Below are 18,925 nucleotides of genomic sequence, written 5' to 3'. Positions count from 1 at the left end.
TGACAGCCTGAAATAATACTAAAGAAAAGTGTGTGCGTATTATACACAACAGATATATTTTCCAGAATTTAATTGCCCATAATTAAGGGTGCATATAACACGAATAAATAAGTCTTGTGTACATTGATCAATCGGAAGGGGTGCTAATTGGGATTGTTCACTGGCTAATATATTAGCAAATATCGCCCTGGGCGCTTGTTAGAGCGGGGTGCTTATTACATCAAATACGGTAAGTGCACTTAGTTGATTTCAAATAATAGAGCCTTAAGATGGTTAATTTTATCCCATTAAATGGAATATTAAGAGTAGTTTTAGTACCCTAGGCTGCTTCTTAGGAGAACATTTGGAAAGTCTCCCAGAGATTAATTATATTTAGTGTTATAATGAATATACTCACGATACAGATGAATCTTAAAAGTTACTAACATTATATTATACATTCCATGTCAGTCAGTTCAACAATTAACCAATATAATAGCTGTAATTTATTTTATTTATTTCATACTTATATCAACAAAGTCATTTATTGTTACCAGTACATTTGTCCTTGAACATTTTCTTTGATTTTTTTTATTCACGCTTTCGCTGGAATATCTAGCCTTATATTTATGTCTTGTATCAAGTTTCTGTAATGTAATTTAATTTTTGTGCCAAATTTTGTTTTTGTAATGAGTGATAACTTTCTCACCACTGTGTATGTACTGCTGGTTTCAATGTGTCACTGTTTGATAGTGCCCTAGGAACATGCTTATTGCAATGTCTTGATGTGTAGCATAGACGTTGTGTGGTAGAGTTAATGTAGAATAAACATTTCTCTTTTTGTAATCCCCCTCATTCAGATATTGTTTAGTAGAAAATTTAGATATTTTTGCAATACACAATAAGACTATTGTAGGATATGACAAAATGATATTTACTTATGAAATCAGATACTGTTCTGGTATTTCTTTGTTGGATAAAATAATTCATTCTTAATTTAAATCCTACAATGTATTTTCTTTGTATTGTAGGTTGATATAATTGCTATTTCCTTTTAAAATCATTTACAATTTAGTTTTTTTTCTTTGTACAACATATGGTTTTTACTTAACAATGGATTTTTTAATTAAGTTTGAAATATTTCCACACATTTGCTTATATAAGATTTACTTACTTAGATTGTGCTGTAATTTGGAGAAGTCTTAATTTTCCTGTTAACTGTATATATATAGATATATATATATGAGACACAAACTGCACTTGGAGTATACATTGTGTTTAAGTTATCCTTCTTGTGTTATATACTCTGCAAGCAGCCATGTCTGCACACAACTATTCACAGCTTGGGTCACAGATCAATCATGGTCCTTAAGTTTATATTCCATATTCTGATAACATGGCTACTTTTCTGTTATCCAATATTTTGTTTATGAAAATATTTATTAAATATTTTTTGTAATTTTATTAATCGATACTAAACTGCTCATTGAGATTCTTGAAAAGAATCCTAAAGTCATGAATATCTTTTGTTTGTATGCAATATTTTCTGTAAGATGAAAAACCAAGTAGATGTGTTGATACGAGTTGTTAGGGGAGTTCTTTAAAGCAAAAGACCTAGTGGTATCGTAATGGCAGGGAGAATAATGTCAACCGACTCTTTGCAGGACATTCCCAATGTGTATTATTTTTTTGTGACGTTTTCCTAGTGATTTGACTTCTACGGTATGTAGTTATACAATGTTTCTAGTCTTGAGATCAGAAATACACCATCTTCCTGCTGCTGGATATGTAGATTTAGAATGTGTGGTGCCTCGAGTGCTTTTACCCAGTGCAACGAATACCAATTGTGAAATTTCCAGCGAAACTAGTTTCTTACTACTAAATGTAGCCAGTTGGGTTGTGTCATGGTTGTGTGTTGAATTCTTTCAACGAAAAAATAAAACCATTTTAACATACATGTGGAGACAGTATTTTGTAATGAATTTTGGAGGACTTTTACTGTGTGTACTTAATGTTTACAGTTGGTGTGCTCAGATGAGTCTCAGTGTCAGTCATATGTGTTATTGTGTGAACAAATGCCAGCACAGAACATCAACAAAGAAGTCTCTTGGGCTGTTACAGTTACTCTTGATAAGTTTACCATCGAAATCTACCCTGGGTACAAAAGAATACATCAAGTTGTACCAGATGGCATTGCAATCACGATTGTCTATGTTGAAAATGATCCGCAAAAGTTTGTCGTTGAACAACATGGCTGTTCCCAATCCTGCTAGAATTCTCCGAGAAGTTTCGGTGTATCTAAATAAAATACCAACATTTCCCAAGCTGATTTTGTTAGAAAGAGACTTGAGATTAAGTCCAACGTTGACCTTGTGCCAAGAGTTCTCCCCCCAAATGTCATAAAGCTGGTTCAAGCTAAATGACTCATGTCCCTAACAAAAATAGGGTTGGTTGGTTGGTTTGGTGTTTTACACCGCACTCAGCAATATTCCAGCTATATGACGGCGGTCTGTAAATAATTAAGTCTGGACCAGACAATCCAGTGATTGATATGATGAGCATCTATCCACACAATTGGGATCGATGACATGCATCAGCCAAGTCAGCGAGCCTGACCACCCGATCCCGTAAAATAGGGGTACACTTAGATATGTTCAGGGTAAAAAAAATATACAACACAAATTTGGGTACAACTCAATATTTATCGTTTTGTACCCAGGGTACATTTTGATGGTAAACCAGTCGAGAGTGACCCTATCAGGGTCAGTTGGTGTGGAGAACAATCACATTCAAATTAGATAAATACATTCCACAAAAGTTGTGATCATAGTCCTAGATCAGTTTGTGAAATGTATGGAGGGTTGCACTTCAATCCAAACATATCCTAACTGCTAGTTTGAAGTATCAAATGGTTTCATCATTTGTCAGAACTTTTTCTAGTACGAAACAATTTTAATGTATATACTCATATTCTGATGTGTATTCATCAATGCTGATTTTGATTTTTATGATTGTAGATTTCAATGTGAGAGAGCACTGTCACAATGAATAACACTTGTACTGTTTGAACATCGCATGAAGTCATGAGAGATACTAACAGGACTTTGGGAGTGTACAATTCAGCCAGACCATGTTTTACAGCAAATCTTCATAAATGTTGCAAAACTGAACCAAATGAAGATGTAGTATTTGATTGAAAATATGGGTGTTTTTTAAACCTAAAAAATTGTGAGATTAAGTGAAGAGTGAAAATGCTTTTTTTTTAATTTTATTTTTTCCTTTCTTTTATAACATATGGCTGTTTTTAGGGGACCAAACTCAAAATGTCCTGACAATTTGACTTTAACCTGCCTACTGATTCATGACATTTTCTGAAATATTGAACAACATTCAAGAAATAATTTAGTCTGATTTAATGGTACTGGTAATTTTTTATGTCATGATTCACAAATTCCAATATTGAAACAAATACATAAAATTGTGATTTGACTGCAATATTATATAAATATAACAGGAATACTGTTCAAAGCGGTGTTAAACCCAACTCATTCTCTCACTGTCACTACATTCACCATATAGCCAGATTCAGGAACAAAAATGAAGAGATGAGACTTTATGATGACTTTGTGCTATGATTCGTACAGTGGTTTTATCCAGTTTGATAAGCATTGACACTGGCATCTACTTATGGCAACTAGCAGACCAGGTTCCTCATATATGCATCATTCCAATATAACACAACACGTTTCTGTGTTAGCTGTACTAAGTTGTATTCAGTTTATACTCTTGTATATAATGCCTACTTGAGTTTACACCACTGGAAACAACCAGAGAGTATTAAATAAACAGAATGTATTAGCTAGCTCTGTTTTTGTCTTTGTTTCACATCGTTTGTTTGTTGTTTAACGCCACACTCAGCAATATTCCAGCTTTATGACGGCAGTCTGTAAATAATCGAGTCTGGACCAGACAGTCCAGTGATTGACATCATGAGCATCGACCCACGCAATTGGGATACGATGAAATGCATCAACCAAGTCAGCCTGACCACCCGATCCTGTTAGTTGCCTCTTACGGCAAGCATGGGTTGCTGAAGATCTATTCTTTCCTGGATCTTCACGGGTCGTCTTTGTTTCACAGGAGAGCAAGCTCCTCAGTGATAGCCCGTTAACAAAGCTCTCCAAACTATCACTGCCACCAGTCAAAGTTCCCCACTGTGGTAGGTAACCACAACCATGCATGGAGTTGAACTCTCAACCGACCGACCGTTGTGTTTGCAAACAAGTGATGACTGTTGTGACGCCAAATACTCTTACCCCAGCTAACTTATTTTCTTTGTTTGTCAATTTGAATTTCTATTTCTTTTCAACTATCATATAGATGGTTGATTTTCCGTTAGTTTGCAATCTTAAACCAATCTGATTATAAACAAACAAAAAGGTCAACTCATCTGGGAAATCTGGTCAGTTGTAAACCTTTTAAAAATTCACTATGATGGCATTCCCGAACAAATAAACAAAAGTATAAAAGTGTAGAAAGAGGTGTCATACCTTGAGACTGAGATCAAATGACAATGTCGACACTTTGACCAGCCTTATAATCTAAAAAAACCTAAGATTTTTTTTTAGACTTAAGTTCTTTTATGTGTATAACATCTCCATCGTACTGGACTCATTTGCTACCATAGTTTCGTCTTGGAAGTGACATAATCTCCATCTCTCATAACTATCTCACCACAGAGTTGCTCTCATTCATGAACGTGTTTTGATTGGACAACATGTTTTAGCATTGTGCATTTCAAATAGGGCTCAAACGAAACTACAATGGTGAATAAGTCTCTGGTATATAATTACAATATATCCTAATGGAATAGAGATTCATGAGATGCAAGAATGCACCTGGACTGAAATCAGGCACTAATAAAACCTGGTCCAGTTTTAACAATCATTGTGATGCTACAGTCACAGGCTTGACAGAGTTACCTCCCTTATATCAGTTACCCAGCAGTACCATTTCATTTTCAGGCAACAAAGACCTGAAGTTCAACTTCTGTGTTTAGACATGGCTGGCTGATAACCATGATGAGTAATCTAAATTCCCTCAGTGAAGTCCTAGCTGTGTCAACCTCAACACATCACTATGTAGGCTATGTCATTTTTCAATCTGTTTCTTTGTTTGTTGTTTAACACCACACAAAGCAATATTCCAGCTGTGACAGTGGGCTGTAAATAAACAAATCTTGAACAGACGATCCAGTGATTGATATTGTGATCAAACGATCCACTTCGTTGAGGTACGATGCAGTCAATTTTAACAACAAATTCATATGTAGCCAGATGGGCTTGTTACTTTTAAAAGATACTTGCCCTTCTCCAAACTAACTGGCCCAAAACTAAATGTTGGAGGCCATGACCCAGGTCGCTCCAAAAATGTTAGAACTCCTAACCCCTTGAACATCATTTCCTGGACGTTGAGATTAAATCTTGGCTTCCATTTGCCTCATTTCGTGGTGATTTTATGAGCAAATAAAGATGTTGTTGTTGTTGTACAGAACATTACAAAATGGCCGCCGGTTGTGTCATTCTTCCGAGATGATCTTTGCACTAACCATTCACGAGACCTCACCCCCCATAAATAGTTTCTCACTGAAATTACAGGATTCACGAGCAGTGTCCAATTAAAAAAATTAAACATACACAGAGAAGGGGTGAAATTTGGACACGCCAGACGGGCCATGTACTTTATGTTTCAGCAAGCCTTTTGTAATTTTAACTGGCCACGGGTCAACGGGTCAGCATTTAAACCGACCCCTGCTCTTAAGACCAGCATAGGTGCTTCAGACCCTCCCCTAATGGTTGTCATATTTTTGGATGACCCTCCCTGTTGCTTATACATTTTTTTCAAGACCCTCCCTGTAAAGACAAAATGCATGAGCACTTTATATCCTATAACAAAATGTTCATTTTTTTCATGACCCTCCCCAAACCCTGAAGGCAGTCACAACAAAACAGTGTTTAACGAAACAATATTTAATGAAACATCTGCAAACCTTTCATCCACATCCAAATGAGTTAAACCGACAGAGCATACATTTACAAATATGAGGAAACAACATAATTTCGCCATGTTGAATTTACTTATTCTTCTTCTTTGTTTTTTGTTGTGTGTTGGGTCCATCCCCGTCAGCCCTGGGGCGGGCCTTCTGCCACTGGAGGGGCTTGCGGCGGTACATCGGCCATGGGGGCAGGGTAAGCTGCAACAAGCAGGTGATGCATGCAACATATAAAAAACAATTTGATTACTCTATCTGATGCACCTCCCCCTACCTCTTCCCCCAAATAGGTGAGTTGAGGTTAAATGGGGGTTTAACGTCACATCCAAGATTATTGCACTTATACAGTGACGTGCATGCATGTGTGTGTGTGGCGGCTTGTACTAGTCTGGACTGTTGTCGATTTATAGTACTAGCCCACCGAGATACCATGCCGCAGTTTGACATGAATACCCCGCTCAGACACAGTATAATGCGTCTGAGCCAATCAGAATCCAACATTCATGTGTAAGGTAAAATAATAGATTGTATGACACCATTTACTTGGATAACTTTCTTAAGAAAAATAACCAAAAAATTCTGAAATGTCTCATTTATTTTTCAACTTTTTCCTGCCTACAGACCTGGATTTGTCAAATCTAGCTAAAAAAAATCTTGAAACCATTGTTGAATTTGTCTTAAAATGGCAAAGTGAAAGAGGTAATTTTTTATATGATTACCATGATTATCTATTGTCAAACAGGCAAGTGGACTATATTACTTTTGTTCAGGTTTGTTGTTTAATGCCACACTCAGCAATATTCTATATTTATGAAGGTGGCCTGCAAATAATCGAGTTTGGACTAGGCAATTGAGTGATTGACATCATGAACATCGATCCACCCAATTGGGCAACTGTATTAAGTTGAGTGAATGATGACAGTCCGAACTAACAAAACAGGTTTGATTTTAATGCCACTTCTGTTGAGTCAGCTTGGGGCAATGTTTAGCGCAGAGCCCAGCAACATTCCAGCTCTATGATGGTGGCCTGTAAATAATGACCAGACTGTGCAGTGATTGATATTGTCAAAAACAAATCGTGTCCTTGGAGTACGAGGACATAGTATCAACAAAGTCACCGAGCCTGACCATCTGATCCATTTTCGACACCTCTTTCAAACAACATTATTGGGTGCTGGGGACTTGTTCTAACACAGAAATCCCATTGGGAGATATACATAAGTATGACAAAGTTGACTTACAAGGCAGGACAGGGCAAACCCAGCCAGGAGGATGTACATTGTCTGTGAGAACTGCTGGCAGATGTACCCCCACACAAACCCAACAAACTGAAACAGATATAACCCATCATCATCATCATCATCATCATCATCATCATCTACCTCAAATAGGCACCATTCCAAAGATATGCTCAAGGTGCTACAATGTGAACATCTGTCCAAAGTATATACTTGATACATACACCTGATTAGTAACCCAAGTTTAAAACTAACAGTCTGGCCTAAACAGTATTACAGTCATATCTGGATGTGGGAGGAACACCAAAAGTGATGCAGGTCGTAGACATTTATCGCTTTGGTGAAACCAACAAGCATGTGTATGGTGCCGATAAAACAAGTATCATAAGATTTTGGAGCGGAACCCAAAAATCACTGGATCTTGGCACAACTAGTGAGTGAGTGAGTAACAGTATTCCAGTTATATCACAGCGTGTCAGCTTAATGTGGGAGGAAAGCCCGAAGTGATGCAGGTCTCAGACGTTTACCACTTCGATGAAACCCACGAGCATGGGTATGGTGCTGACAAACCTAGAAACATAATCGGGGCGAACCGGGATTCTAACCCACGATCATAGGTTACTGGCATGCCCAAGGGACGCAACTCCGCACAGCGAATCGCGGCACCTTAGACAACTGGGCCACCCTGCCCCCCTTGGCTCAACTAAGGGATACAACTCTGCATAATGGTTTGCTGTATCTTTGCCCCTGTTGATAATGAAATAACAGTAATTTACTTACACCAAACAGGACAATGATGATCTGGAATGTTTTCTCTGCTCGACGCTGCCCATCAAAATCCTGAAAATATAATTTTCGTGATGATATAATTCATATTTGTTAGAACGCACGTTCCAAATACCTTCCAACATTTTGTTAAGGGATGTGAAAGACCTCCTTCCTCAATATGTTCAATAAATTGTTTTAAAATCTAATTATGAGCTTAAATAATACAAAACCATACAAATCCTGTAAAAGTAATTTCTCTGCTCATTTGAGCTGTATCCAACTGCCGTGGGCTGCCATATTTCATATCATTAGTAGACCTCCTCCATGGTCTAATGGATAGAGCGTCTGCCCGGAGAGCAGAAGGTCAGTGGTTTGATCCCAGGCTATGTCACACCAAAAGACTTTTTTTTAAATGGTACTTCTTGTTACCCTGCCTTGCACTCTGCATTAGGGGATAAATGATGAAATAGATAATGTGGCCCCTAAAAATAAAGAAAAAAAATGAAAGGAGGTCCAGCTGGTCACTTTGTTTAGCATACCTTTAACTGAGAAAAAAGGTGGAATTTTCAAACACAATGTTCAACAAATATATTGTTCTACAAGACAATAAACTTGAATGAGAACCAGAAACAATAAAATTGAAGTGGTCCAGCTGGCTGAAACAAAATCTGTCGCCATGTTTTGCCTACCTTTAACAAACAGAAATGGTGGAATGTATGTGTCATATAAAGGGGCAACTTGTGCAAAATATGTGAAATAAGTAACATTCCTAATATTATGCAATTGCCTGTCAAACTGTGTGCCAGTGAGTTTTCTCTGGCACTGGTCAAAGTCGACCACTGAAATGTTTTTACATGGATATCAGGTTATGGATATTAGTTATTCACTAATTAAGTCAGACTTATCAAAAATAAAGCATTGCTTAACAGACACCATACGAGCAAATTTGTTTATTGCGATATCTACTTATTATCTAGTGATCACGGTGATACTGGGATAAGAGATGACGTGTTTCTCGCATCTGGGAATGGAACATATGGCATGTTCTCTCATTCGCGTCAATTTGAAATTTTCTTTGTCTTCAATTAGATTCCCAACAATAACTAAATAAGAAAACTGTGTTTCTTACCATGTACACAGGAAGTGACTTAATACTATCTGGGACCAAGCTCATGGCAAAATCCATTTTCGAAGATATTCGTGCTCGCCGACAAAACCGGAAGTAAAAACTCTTCTGCGAGGAAGATAGCTATCTATATTCTTACATATGTTTCACAACTTACTAGTAATGTATATTCAATAAAAATACAAATTTGATCATTTCTGCAATAAAATATATCCATCTTTACAGTTAATATAATAAATACAAATAACTAGAGTTTTAAGAAATAACACTTCCAACAAAGATCATATCATTCTCATATCAGAAGTATAGTTTATTTCATTGGTAATTAGTTGTAAAAATATAGTACCCACATTGATCTGCGAGACTTTGAGAGGGACGAGACTTTAGAAGGGAAAATGATAACCTTACTGTAGCATTTGTTTATATTGTTTATAAACAACTTGTGCCAACGTTTTAGTTATTTTACAGCATTTTCTAGTCTTGTTACAACAAAGATCAAGTTTGCAACATGGGTGTCCCAAAGTTTTACAGATGGATGAGCGAGCGCTATCCATGTCTCAGCGAAACTGTCAAAGAATTCCAAGTAAGCAGTTTGCGATAGGCAGGCGACGTCTGTTGTGAAAGCGTTTAGCATATTTGATAAATGTAGTTCGATGGTATGATGTCATGATGTACGATTGATGCTGGGGAACAGACACTCAGATATATATTTTTATGAGGAGACATTCCTTTTATTCATAAACTTTCTTTCATTTAACATGGGAATATTATCTGTGAGGATGGTTTCAACCAGAGGTGTTGCACAACAGAGAATCATTTTGATTTTGAGTACTCATAATTATGACAATTACTCCAACATAGAAGTTCCATTATAGAGTGGCGTAACCTCATCAGTGACATCCCTCAGGGCCACATTTTTAACAAATATGTAGTATTTGTCATTAAAGGGAAGGGGCGGTCGGGAAGCCTAGTGGTTAAAGCGTTGGCTCGTCATGCCGAAGACCCGGGTTTGATTCCTGACATGGGTACAATGTGTGAAGCCCATTTCCGGTGTCCCCCGCTGTGATATTGCTGGAATATTGCTAAAAGCGGTGTAAAACCATACTCACTCACTCACTCATTATTGGGAAAGAACACTCCAACTTGAAAGTATTGAAATATGGAAAAGCTTTTTCTTAGTGGATTTAAAATTTGCGTATTATGGAATATAATCTCGACTGATTTGACTTGTGTTCTGCGCTCCTCCATGTAGCGACACCTATCGGAGGATAAAAAAATGAGAAGCTGTATATCATAACCAATGATATACAATCAAGAGCTGTAGTAAAACTGACATGTGTTTTTGTTGCTGATTAATGCATACACGGCTTAAAAGGGGAAGTTATTGGTCAACATCATATTATACACAGTCAAAAAGTACATAGTATCCCTTCAGAGAATTTAGGTAAACAAACAGGTGATAACAAGCTTGGTTAATAAAAATGATGATTTACCATATTTTCTATTTTGCTAGGCATTTCTCTATGCGTAGAAATACAGATTACTGTGTGTATGTTCTCGTCAACTAAGCCAGAAGTAGCAATCAGCTGTACGCACATTTTCTATACCAATCTACCAGTGATTCGATGAACAAAATAGGCCTACCCAATAATGTAAGTTGTAACTTCAAAGAATTTTGATGCAGTGATAGGATGAATTGTATCTGAAACTATGATTTTATCAGAAACAATATCTTCCAATATCGAGTTCTGTAGTTGCAACTTTTACAATGTATATTTAAAATAATAATAACCATAAGAGAAGCACTTTTGTAATCTGATTGCTATTGCCAGATATGTTTTACGTATGGAACAATTTGATCAGTCACCGTTGCGGCCTCCTGTGTTCTTGTAACAGCAAATGAATGAAAACAATATGCGAATATCGTAATTACAACCGACAAAAGTATATCAAGCAGTTACCTTGGTCAAGGAATGTATCCATCAATATCCATGTAAAGGAAAAATATCCTGTACATCTGAAGCTGTACAAAGAAACTTTTTCGATGTCTTATATTTTAATATATATATAGTGTTTCAGGATATTTTAAGATAATAACCCGCGTTCTTCTCTCAACTGATCACTTAAGTTTGGTTTGGGTGTTTCACATAGGTGTCTAATGGTCAGCTGAGATAGCACACGTGCCAACTATTTTCATGATGTCCACTTTCTTAAAAATATCCATTGAGGTTGATAACCATGAGCAATCAATCAACGTATTATCAGCTGATCCTTTCCTTTGAACAAAGTATGTTGTTTCAGATATGTGTATATTCCGTCTGCTTTAGTAAACCTACAAATATAATCACTTACTTTTGACCAGTCCACTGTGCAAGATTATAGTAATTAATCAATCAACATATTATCGCTTAATCCTTTGGTCGATGTTTCTTTCTACTTGCCTCGTCCATATTACATTACACGTAATACCTTCACCACATCAGCTCTGGATTTATAACCTAATCTTAGATTAAATAATCATCCCAGACATAAGAAATGCCAAATCCTAAACATTGATTGCTATGTATTCTTGACACCCTCAGAGGCAGGGGTAAATCATACACTGAATGTTATTGAGTTATTCTGCATAGTCTTTGTCAGGTAATCTGAATGGATCTAGCACTAATAACACTTGCAATAAAGTCATTAACTGGTCATCAAGTGAATGATGAAAAATGCAAGCATGAAAAGAAGGCAGTAGTAATTGTTGTATCATATACAATTTGCCTGATGAATTAGTGTCATTGCTGTTTTCAGTATATGAACTGAACTTCATTGTTGCAAAAATAATACGGACACATATTTGCTGTATATTAAATTACATAATTGTACGTGCACATTTACACATGCAGATGAATTTGCAGGGTGAAATGTTTTAGTAAGCATCATCCAATCAAATGTGAGGATTCAAAGGGATTCCCCCCACTGGACCGAAGACCAGTTTGTTGGATCGCTGTCGCTAATTGGCATCTGGTGATTAAGCAGGTTAATTTAAATGGTGCCGAGAGTTGGAGTGTTGTTTCCCTTTAACTTTTTTTCCCCAAAATTGTAGTTATTTAGTTCATTTAGTTCAAGTCATTATTTAGTTCAAGTCATTATTTCAAGCCAACGTGGCTAGAAATGGCATATGAAAAATGTAGAAACCGTTACTAAGGTTGGAGCTTGTGAACATCACTGACCCACATGTCGGAAGGTGCCCGATAGTGGCATTCTTTCCTGCCTCTGTCAAATTGCTCTTATGTTTTCAATACATGTGTTAAACTGTCACCAAACCTACGCTACATGACTGTCAGAATGAATCATATCTCTGAATGATTTGTTTTGAAATTTCAAAGAGCAAAGATAGGATATTGTAGGGCAGAAACATATAGTTAGACGACACTATGAATGTTATGCCATTTATGGCCAACCAGGAATACTAGAGAATCTGCATAAGCTGGTTGTTGAACAGTTTCTGTTATTATTCATGTGTTGTTATAGCAATATAACTTGTCATGTCATGTTTGTATGTATCGCGATACAGGGGTTGTAAATATATGTGTTGTACAATACTGTATTGCCGTATCATTACACCACTACTGTGGAGTACATACAAATGTGGGGTAGTCGGGAAGCCTAGTGGTTAAAGCGTTGACTCGTCATGCCGAAGACCAGGGTTCGATTCCCGACATATGCATGAAGCCCATTTCTGGAATCAGGTGGTGAGGCTCGCCGACTTGGTTGATGCATGTCATCATATCCCAATTGCATTGATCAATTGTTGTCAATCACTGGATTGTCTCGTCCAGACTTGATTATTTACAGTCCGCCGTCATATGGCTGGAATATTGTCAAGTGCGGCGTTAAACAACAAACAAAAATGATTTGATTTGTAAGTGCATGATTTTCAATTTTCACTACACAACAACCAGAAATAGTTTTTGTACATATGGATAGGGGCAAGAGTGAAAATAAATAATAAAGGTATACAATGTATCAGTCATTTGTCTAAGACTCTATGACACTATTAAAAAAGCTATTCAGCAAGCGACACCAACGTGTGGACACCACAATCTTGTTGCTCTGAACACTGCCAAAGCTAGCTAAAATGGTCTGTTCAAATGGTGTTGGACACCATCCTGATGACCTAGTAGCTCATTGCAGCTTACCTTGACATTAGAACTTTATAACTCTTCCTTAAAACTACTGAGGTGAGTTGAGGTGAAATGGGGTTTAACGTCGCGTCCAAGATTATTGCACTTATATAGCGACGTGCATGCACGTGTGTGTGTGTGTGGCTGCTTGTACTAGTCCGGACTGATGCCGATTTATAGTGCTAGCACACTGAGATACCATGCCGCAGTTTAACATGAACACCTCACTCAGACACAGTATACTGACTCCGAGCCGACCAGTCCTTGTTTAAGCCTATTAATGCCGAGCGCCAGACAGGGTAACAACAAGTACCATCTTTTAACGTCTTGGTATGACGCGGCCGGGGATCGACCCCGGACCTTCCGCTCTCCGGGCGGACGTTCACCACTAGACCACGGAGGCGGTCTTAAAACTACTAAACATATCCATATCATATTCCCACTTGTCCTCCATGTCCCTGGCTTCAACAGGGTTAGAAATTAAGATTTTTCACTAGTCTGCCACAACAATACCTAATGGTATAAGTGCTATTCCACATGGAATTGTAACAAGATATTCATAAATTATTTGAGACCTCAATACAGAGCTCCAGATAAGCTTTTGGTGTTGTGGGTATTTTACCCATGCATTTTAAAATCATTGGGTATCAGTAATTCTATCTGGGAATTCAACTTTCTGTTACCCACTAGCTTTTACACATGTGGGTATTTAAGTTAAATATTTATAAACACTATTCATCTAGTCCCTGCAAACTGGTGTCGTGTGGGTTCGAGAGCTTTATCATGTTTTAGGAATCAAAAATACCACGATACTTCCACACGAATGTGTGATGGCAAATGATCATTATGTAACTGTCATCGTGGAGTTTGGCAAGGTTGACAAAATGCCTGTTTATAATTTCAAAGTAAGTTGCTGATTTGCTAATTGAATATGCAGGGTTACTTCACAATATTTTGAGGATTCACACAAGTTTTAATTTTGTAGCGATTCTTTATGTTCGTTGGATATTTGATACGCTTGGATTTTATTTTACTGCGTATTTCTGCATTTCTGATGCATATTTTACACAGATACGCAGCTTATCTGGAGCTCTGTCAATATTTATAAAGAAAATATTTAATTGTCAAAATGATCAATGCTGGTAACTTTCACTAAGTGGCTGTTTTTGACAATTTAAAATGTTGACTTCATATCCAGGTGAGCTACATTGCCGTGTCATTATTTTTATTAATCAATAGTGTGCAGGTATTGAAATATGAACAGGAGAATGTAAACAGATTAGTCTGATTAAGAATTAATATTTATGTAGATTAATGATCAAATTTGTTAACTGATTCAGCGTGATCAGGATCAATCAGCCATTCTGAATAATTTCTCTGAAAGAGGACTTCGTGTACATGATGAATGCGATGTTTTACACAAAATAGATACTTTTTTGTACCACTAGAACTAATAAAAGGTGACAGCTTGCTGATTCACATGATGGTTAATTCAAAATTTATAAATATTATGCCATGTGAATATTGTGCTGATATCATATTTATCTGAGAAAATGACTTCCCATAAAAATATATGCAGTAAAGATTATTGTGCCAAGTGAGAGTGTGATGGTGCTGGTATCACTTTTAATGTTTTATCTTTGAATATTACTTCCCTGAAAAATAATAAATGCAGTAAAAATTGAATTACGAGTGTTTTAAATGAATTGATGGAACAGTATTGAAATATGAAGGTCAAATGCGAGCATGGTGAGAGTGTTTTGTTTTTCGCTACTTTCCGCAATACATCTGTATCTTGGAACTATTACCATGTTTACCCTCAGCCAATGACTAGTTAATCTCCTTTCAGGCCCCTATCAGGGTTTATGAACAAAATAGGTCCCAAATAGCTTCTTCTGGTAAGAATTGACTAACATTATAGTCTAAGAGCTCAGATGGAAACAACGAACTGTTAAAAAATCCCTGATTTATCTCTTATATATTTTTATATAGAATTAACGTACGTACGTACAGCGAAATAACGGATATCGCGAACTGATATCTGATCCCTGACAAGCCCATTTACCACTAATTAGTGACGTGTATAGCCAACTGAGAAATCTCACTCAGTGTCAAGTGTCACTGACAATTGGCTGTACGCAATCAGCAGCGAATCAACACGATCAGCGGTGACAATTCAACTTGTTAAACTTGCAGTACGTTAATCTTACCTGTACATGTAATTGTACTAATCTTGTCTGTAAAACAGCTATGAAGTGATCACTGCTATTACACGTCAATGCTGCAATTATGTGGATTGTGTTTTGTTTGATCAAAGAAGGTGGACGTTCCCGAGCAAAAACGTGTAAAAGGAACAACGTATATAATGAACTGATTTCTCCATTCTCTTGTAGTTTGTTATATCCATGTTCTACTGTGTATATGCTTATAAACCTCCAGTGACGTCATCCTATTGTTCTCTGGTCGGGTTAAATCTCATAAACAGGGACGCTGTAATGTCCCTGGGATTTTATATAATATCCTCAGGATTTTATAGGATATTCAAGTCAATTACATTAAGTAATACGTTACCACTGTTATACCGAGGCTGTTGTCTCCCACAACTGCTGCTATAGCGAAATCTACCACAGAGATCTCAATTACCTCATGCAGCACGTGCGTAGCCACCTAGCTGCCATGTGACACCCTTCACTCTTGTCTCCTTCGCTTGCGTTAGCAAGACGTGTAATCCTCTGCTGAAGCGTTCCTCGAATATTCAACCCCCTCTACCCCTGCTCCTCGGTGTTGCGGAGTGTGCCGCAAGTTCTTGTCGTCCCGGGATCCCCATGATCGTTGCCCGCAGTGCAGGGTTCCTTGGGGGACACCCGGTGCACCCTGTGCGAAGGTCTGGGGCCTGCAGAGTTTGAGCGTTACCGACTGTACATCCAGTCCGTCTCCACCCCTGTGGTGGCCGGCTCGTCCGGTCGGGGTCCCCGTGCGGTTACCACCTCCTTGGCTGCGGCGGATCTCTTGGCGTCCCTCGGGCTGTCCAGGGATTCCGTCGCCGCATTGTTGTCTAAACTTGTGAACTCCAAGCTGGTGGCCTTATCTCAGGATAGGCCGCTGGCTGTTCCGTCCCCGGCCTCTTCGGTGGCCACGGGGTCCACCGGTACGGCGGCGGCTGCCGTTGTCTCCGGTCCTTCCCCCGAACCGTTGCTCCCGCTATCGGTTAAGGACCGTGTGGCCATGGTTTATGACCTCTTCGAGGACATGCCCAAGACCCTGCCGGTACCGCGGGGAATCCACGGCTCCGTGGGTTCCTCCGAGGTGTACGATGAGTCGTCCGACAGGGCTTTCCCGGCATCAACCTTGCTGCGCGGGATTAAGCCCTTCGCGGCTGCCTCCGGTCGGGGTCTCCTGTTACCTCCACCGTCGTGGAGAAAAGGGTCCTTCCCGGTGCATGACCTTGCCTTTCCCGAGGCTGGTCCTACCGCTGAAGCCCATGTTGAGCGTTTGGGTGTCCGTGCAGCAGCTGGACACCCTCGCTCGACACTCCATGCTGGCAATGTCTCACGGAGACACATACCTGGCTGCAGCGGCCAGTCTGGTCGAAGGTTTAAATGCTTCCCTGGAGTACGTTGTCGGGGCTTCGGCCTTTATTTCCGGCATGTGCCATTTTCTCCGGTGCCAGTCGTATCTGGTTGCCTCAGGGTTGGACGCTGCTAATCAGGAGGTGCTCCTTTCGCAGCCTTGGTCTGCTCGGACCCTGTTTAATAACAAGATCCCTGGGGTTCTTAAAGAACAACAGGCCGCTGTGTCTGCCGAGGCACATCCCAGGTGTGCGGAATGTACTGGCCGATGTCTAATGAGGCCTCGGGATCCGAGCCCAACAGAGTGGATGCTGAACCCAGTAGTGTTTCAGTGGCTGTGCGAATGTTTGGGTCGTCCGATGGTCGACCTGTTCGCAACACGGTTCAACAATCAACTCCCGTTGTTTGTATCACCAGTCCCAGACCCGAGGGCCATCGATCACGATGCTCTCGCGTTAGACTGGACGGGCTTGGACGCTTATGCTTACCCGCCGACAGCGTTGATACGACACATTCTAAGCCGGCTCCGAGGAGTTCGCTGTCGAATGTTACTGATCGCGCCCATGTGGCCGAACAGATCATGGTACCCCGACTTGCTGACCCAGGTCACGCAGTCGCCACTTCCACTGCCTGTGAGACCGGATCTCTTGATCCACCCTCACACCCGTCAGCTTCATCCAAACGCAGGGCAGTTCAATCTGCACGCGTGGATGTTGTCACCGAGCGTCTGAGGAGTAAAGGTTTTTCTCGTTGGGCGTCTCGGGCATACGTTAGTATGCATCGTGATTCTACCCAGAAGGTGTATAATGCACGTTGGGTTATTTTCACGAAGTGGTGTTGTAAACATCACATTCATTCGCCCTCTCCGGTGGTTCCATTGCCAACTATGTCTCGTCCGTTGCTATGGTACGGGACGTTGCTATGGGTACCAGTCTCTCTAAAGAGCCGGTGATACGGGGTATTATCAAGGGTTTCAAACAGCACGATCTTAAGAAGGGCCGCCTTCGGGCACCGGCCAGGGATCTTTCCCTAGTGTTACAATCACTTACGGAAGCTCCGTATGAACCCTTGCATAGTGCTTCGTTCTGGCATGTGACTTGGAAAACAGCATTTCTCCTCTCCTTTGCCACGGCGGCACGTGTATCCGAAATTCATGCACTCGATGTCGCCAAGGTACGATTCGACGGGTGACGAAGGAGCGGTCCGCCTGGGCCTGCTCATTGGCTTCGTCGCCAAGAATCAGAGAATCGGGCAAACGGAGAGAGAATTCACTATAAGATCACTCAAAGAAATCTTACATCCTGCTGATACTGAGGACCTGTGGATACTGAGGCGCTGTGTCCGGTTAGGGCCCTTAAGTATTATCTTAAGGCTTGGAATGAACGTAGACAAGGGCGTGACCGTCTGTTCATATCGTGTAACCCTAATCGCACGGTTGACATAACTTGCAACTCGATTGCGTTGTGGCTTCGTTCTGTCATCAATCTGGCGTACCGGTCTCGGGGGTTACCGGTAGCGGGGTCAAACCCGCACGAGATCAGGGCGCTAGCGGCAACATTTGCCCTACACTCGAATATCTCTGTTCACAGAATATTACGAGGTTGTTACTGGCTGCCAATCATTACCTCAGAAAGGTTTCTGATGAAGACGTGGAGGGGGTGCACCGTCTTGGGCCGCTAGTTGGCTACGCACGTGCTGCATGAGGTAATTGAAATCTCTGTGGTAGATTTCGCTATAGCAGCAGTTGTGGGAGACAACAGCCTCGGTATAACAGTGGTAACGTATTACTTATAGAATATTCCGAATAGGAAAATTCTACAATATTTGCTATATAATGTGTTATAATATCCGATGGATTTTATATAATGTCCTGGGTATTTTATTTATACGGTTCGGATTGTAACATGTAATGAAATGTAAAATCAAATGACAAATATTTTCTTTATATTCCCAAGGATCGAACACGCAACCTTCGTATCTGTAGCCCAGTGAGTGTACCACAAGGCTACAGAGGCGCTGAT

General features: G+C 39.6%; 2 protein-coding genes across 5 annotated transcripts in view; one reads left to right on the top strand and one right to left on the bottom strand.

Annotated features, from left to right (window-relative positions):
- Nucleotides 1-5,992: 5,992 nt before the first annotated feature.
- On the bottom strand, nt 5,993-9,293 carry LOC124152502 (signal peptidase complex subunit 1-like). The gene is made up of 4 exons (XM_046525460.1): nt 9,167-9,293; nt 8,050-8,109; nt 7,273-7,359; nt 5,993-6,232 (listed from the first exon to the last, which is right to left on the bottom strand). Exons 1-4 carry the CDS (start codon nt 9,221-9,223, stop codon nt 6,113-6,115), a joined length of 324 nt encoding a protein of 107 aa, XP_046381416.1. The 5' UTR covers nt 9,224-9,293; the 3' UTR covers nt 5,993-6,112.
- A 226-nt stretch (nt 9,294-9,519) lies between these two features.
- The window catches only part of LOC124152504 (5'-3' exoribonuclease 1-like), an 88,706-nt gene continuing 79,300 nt past the window's right edge, over nt 9,520-18,925 (top strand). For all 4 annotated transcript variants that reach the window (XM_048394366.1, XM_048394367.1, XM_048394365.1 and 1 more), the window contains exon 1: nt 9,520-9,746. In XM_048394366.1, coding sequence (XP_048250323.1) covers nt 9,672-9,746 — 75 coding nt within the window. In that variant the 5' untranslated portion in view covers nt 9,520-9,671. The remainder of the gene's footprint in view (nt 9,747-18,925) is intronic.

Source organism: Haliotis rufescens, unplaced genomic scaffold (genome assembly GCF_023055435.1).
Source record: "Haliotis rufescens isolate VD_foot unplaced genomic scaffold, xgHalRufe1.0.p SCAF_13, whole genome shotgun sequence".
Lineage (NCBI taxonomy): Eukaryota > Metazoa > Mollusca > Gastropoda > Lepetellida > Haliotidae > Haliotis > Haliotis rufescens.
The sequence above is the reverse complement of the archived record's forward strand: the minus strand, read 5'-3'. Positions and strand labels throughout refer to the sequence as shown.

Excerpts from the sequence above, each read along its gene's own strand:
- LOC124152502 (XM_046525460.1), bottom strand. The coding sequence starts at position 9,223 with ATGGATTTTGCCATGAGCTTGGTCCCAGATAGTATTAAGTCACTTCCT. Across the intron at positions 8,110-9,166 it reads AGTCACTTCCTGTGTACATG|GATTTTGATGGGCAGCGTCG; the intron begins GTAAGAAACACA and ends TTATATTTTCAG. Across the intron at positions 7,360-8,049 it reads TCATCATTGTCCTGTTTGGT|TTTGTTGGGTTTGTGTGGGG; the intron begins GTAAGTAAATTA and ends TATCTGTTTCAG.